The sequence below is a fragment of the Berghia stephanieae genome, unplaced genomic scaffold, assembly GCF_034508935.2.
Source record: "Berghia stephanieae isolate SIO BIC M18660-M18661 unplaced genomic scaffold, UCSD_Bste_1.3 scaffold4694, whole genome shotgun sequence".
Lineage (NCBI taxonomy): Eukaryota > Metazoa > Mollusca > Gastropoda > Nudibranchia > Aeolidiidae > Berghia > Berghia stephanieae.
In genome coordinates, this window is record NW_027626060.1 from 2,060 (window position 1) to 6,450 (window position 4,391).

General features: G+C 40.0%; 1 protein-coding gene across 1 annotated transcript; it reads left to right on the forward strand.

The window, feature by feature from the left end:
- Positions 1–330: 330 nt before the first annotated feature.
- LOC144961887 (uncharacterized) lies at positions 331–1,839 on the forward strand (the record flags this gene model as incomplete). The annotated part of the gene is made up of 3 exons (XM_078894925.1): positions 331–474; positions 1,041–1,143; positions 1,749–1,839. Coding segments are annotated over 3 exons (338 nt in total), but the record flags the coding sequence as incomplete, so codon positions are not given.
- Between the last annotated feature and the right edge of the window lie 2,552 nt (positions 1,840–4,391).

A 4,391-nucleotide genomic window follows, 5' to 3' on the forward strand; every position in this document is an offset into this window, starting at 1 on the left:
GACATGATCATCACAGCAGGATATTAAGTTAGACATTACGAACTAAGAATACATTGGGATTAGCGTACACAATAAACTTAAGATAACATTAATAATAACATTTCGTGACAATGATGATAATGATGATGATGATGATGATGATGATGATTATGATGATGATGATAATAATAATAATAATAATAATAATAATAATAATAATAATAATCATGATGATGATGATGATGATGATGATGATGATGATGATGATGATGATGATGATGATGATGATGATGATAATTGTCAATGTGTGTTTTATAATTTATATTCACATAACTTTATAAAAACTTTCAGACCAGATGGCAATTCTACTTCAGTATGCAGCGGTGCGGGTACGTGCAAGTGTGGAGTCCTGTGAGTGTGATGATGGATTTAGTGGTCCGTTCTGTGAATGCAATGACAAAGCTTGTGGGAGCTACCAGAGAGAAGTTTGTGGAGGTAAAATATAAACTCTGTCGTACTATGTAATGAAAAGAGGGGGGAAAAAAAGTAGATCCTTCAGAGCCTTTAGGCCCAATAGAGCCGGAGTGTATCCCTTTTTCTATATCGTGTAAATGGACAATCGCAATTGCTTGCTATCCTTTGGATAGGATGCTAGTCTTGTCACAAAGTACTTTCCACCAGATCAACACAGAACAGACCCAGCTACCCAATCACTGCTGGGTGGACAGGGAGAGTAGAAAAAAATCTCGACTGCACCCGGGATCGATCTCGGCTAGGTTGACTTCTCCAAGGCTCAAGGTAGCGAACTCGGTACTTTTCGGATACGAAGCAAAGACCATACCGCTGAGCCACACTGTCCCATGATGATGACGATGATGATGGAGAGATGATGGAGATGATGACGATGATGATGATGATGATGATGATGATGATGGTGGTGGTGGTGGTGGTGTGGTGGTGGTTGTGGTGGTGGTGGTGGTGTGTGGTGGTGGTGGTAGTAGTAGTTGTGGTTGAGGAGGCAGCCATGCTGATATTGATTTGAATGTTGTTGTTGTATACAGGTGTCCGAGGTCGATGTGTGTGTGGGAAATGTGCTTGTGAAGAAGTTTTACAGGCAACGCGTGTGAATGCCCCACGTCCAACAGAACATGCATTCAAAACGGGGTAAGATATATGATAAGATTACGATTGTGCGGCTATGTGGTCTAGAGGTAGACATTGATGTATAATATAAGAATATTATGTTTTTTATCTAATTGTAACGAGTTTATAGATAGTATGCTAAGAGGCTCACAACATCGCCATCCGGAAGTATAACGGACCAACACACAAAACTATGTGTAACCATGAACTTTTATAGTCTGGTTAATACAAAGACCCGAGTGACGTCAACTTCATTCTATCTATAAAGGAGTCGGTAAACTTGTAAATGCGGTAAAAAGGAGGATTTTTTTTTAAATTCTTAATTTTTATTAATACTGGACTATAATGAAGAACAAAATTGATACATAATGCCATAAGGATACATAATTAAAATTCGTTGATACACAATATTATTAAAATGTGTTTTTATCTAATTGCAGGAAGTGTTAATGGAGTCGGTACTTGTAAATATGGTAAAAAGTGGAATTATATTTATGTATATGTTTATATATGTATATGTTCATTAATTCATTGTTATTATTGCTGGACGAATACAATATTGTTTTTTATAACGGTCATTGATACGACATGATAATACTATTAAAATATGTTTTATCTAATTGCAGGAAGTGTGTAATGGAGTCGGTACTTGTAAATGTGGGAAGTGTGAATGTGACAAGAAATATACGGGATGTTTTGCCAGAAACTGCTTTGTAGGTCGATCTTGGTGTTGATCATGTCTTTCCTCCTCCTCCTCCTCTTCGACTTCCTCTTGCTCCTCCTCTCCCTCCTCTCCCTCCTCCTCCTCCTTCGTCTTCTTCCTCCACTTTCTCCTCCTCCTCCTCCTCCTCCTCCTCCTCCTCCTCCTCCTCCTCCGCTCCTCCTCCTCCGCCTCCTCCTCCTCCTCGTCTTTCCTCCTCCTCCACTTCCTTCCTCCTCCTTCTCATCCCCCCCCCCCCCCCTTGTTTTTTTTTTTTACATCCTATTCCTCCTCCTACCGCCATGCTTCTACGTGATCTAGTGGTATTACTCTCGCCTTCGGATTGGAAAGTCCAGGTTTTGAGTCCCGCTCTAAGCGGAGCATAATTGAGTCCTTGGAAAGACTATTTACTCACAGTCTCTCACCTTACTCATGTGTAAAATGAGTACCTCGCGTTTAAAAGCGTTGTTTCTGTCGAAAAGATAATTAACTATTGCATAACAGGCGTCATGTCTCGTCCTCCATGTTTAAGTGTTGCTGTTGGCTAGGGATCCCCCCCCCCCCCCCTTGTAAAGTACTTTGAACACGTTAAGTGGATATTGAGCTATATAGATACTCGAGTTAAATGCTTGAGTTATATAAACATGATCTTCATCATCAACATCATCATCATCATCATCATCTTCATCCTATATTCTTTTTGAAACTTATCCACTCCAATTCTACAAAAGTGGTGATTGCATGTAGGTTTGGTTTTTTTTGTGCAGGTGTGTGGGGATGACCCTTGTGACGTAGAAAGCCACAGGGCTTGTGCACAGTGTGCTTTGACCGATGCTGACAGCGCAGATTGTCCAGCTCTTGGATGTCCTGAAGTTGAACTTGTCAACAATTTTGAGGGTAAAAATTTCACACACTTCAACTAGTCTAGAGTTGGCTCTGGCAAAATAAGGATTTTTTTTTTTTTAATCTCTAGAGAAATACAACAATGTGGAGAGAAAAAAAGTTTTCATCCAGCATTAAATCGATTTAGATAGAACTTGTGCGCTATGTGGTCTAGTGGTATGACACTCGCTTTCGGATCGGAAGATCCTGGGTTCGAGCCTCGCTCGCGCATAGTTGAGTCCTTGGAAAAAGCTCTCTACTCACATTCTCTCACTGCACTCAGGTGTAAAATGAGTACCGCCGGCCGTTAACAGCGCTGTTCTATCCGAAAAAATCTAACATCGCCTAACCTACGTCATATCTCGTCCTATATGTTAAGTGTTGCTGTTGGCCTGGAACCCTTGTAAGCGCTTTGAGACTTCGAATGGATATTTATTGCGCTATATAAAAACTCTTATTTTTATTCCCATTTTTTCACCTGTCAACTGCCGTACTCGGAAAGACACGTATTATTTTTTTTTAATTAGGCCAGAGAAAACGCGTCCTTCGAATAGCGACAACCGATTTAAATTAGCCTCGTCTTGACAAAAACTCTCAAACCTGAGGCCTTTTAAATTCGTGTCTTTCCAGAGTACAGAGGTGAACTCGTTAAAAACTTTTACCTTTTTAAAATCGCATATCCAGGCAAAGACGGCAGAGTCTGTTCGATCAAACAGTCCGATGGATGCTTTCTACAATTTGTCACTCAAGCCAGTGAGAGCAATGTGACTTTATTTGTCCAAAGAACTAAAAGTAAGTAATAATTATTGAATTTTGTCATATTCGTCACATCATTTAACCATTCACATATTCATTATGTTCTCCTTCTCTCTCTTCTCCTCTCTCTCTCTCTCCTCTCTCTCTCTCTCTCTCGCTCTCTCTCTCTCTCTCTCTCTCTCTCTCTCTCTCTCCTCTGAGCGCCCTCAGGGTCACATAGCTGCATTATTGGGAACCGTTCGAAATGCCCAACACAGATGTTGAAGAGTATTATTATTATCATTACATTATATATTATTATTATCATATCATCATCATCATCATCATCATCATCATCATCATCATCACATCATCATCATCATCATCATCATCATTATTATTATTATGATTATTATTATTATTATCATTATCAATATTATGTTTTATCATTATCATTATCACCATCATCATCTTTATATTGCTTTTATATATAAAGTTGGGGGAATCCCCATTGCTCAGTGGTAGAGCACTCACTGCACACGCATAGGGACCAAAATCAATCCCGAATGAAGTCGAGATTATTTTTAGTGAATTCTGACGGAAAGTGCTTTGCGATAGACCACCGTCCTATCAAAATGGTAGTAAACAATTGCTTTTGTCCGTTTCACACGCTATAGAAATTGGATAAACTGCGGCTTCTATGGACCTAATGGCTCTGAATAGACTGCTTTTTCTTTTTTTACATTATGGAAGGGATTTATCTCATGTCTATAAAATAACACAGCTGTCTATTAACAAAAACGTTACGTTAAGTCCGAAGTCTGCGACCAGCTATCAGAATTTTTAAAATTACCCCCCCCCCCCCCCCCCCCCCCCCCCCCCCCCCCCCCCCCCCCCACCACCCCTTCAACAGTATTAATGTCCAAATTACAATTTTTTTCCCCCCCCCCCC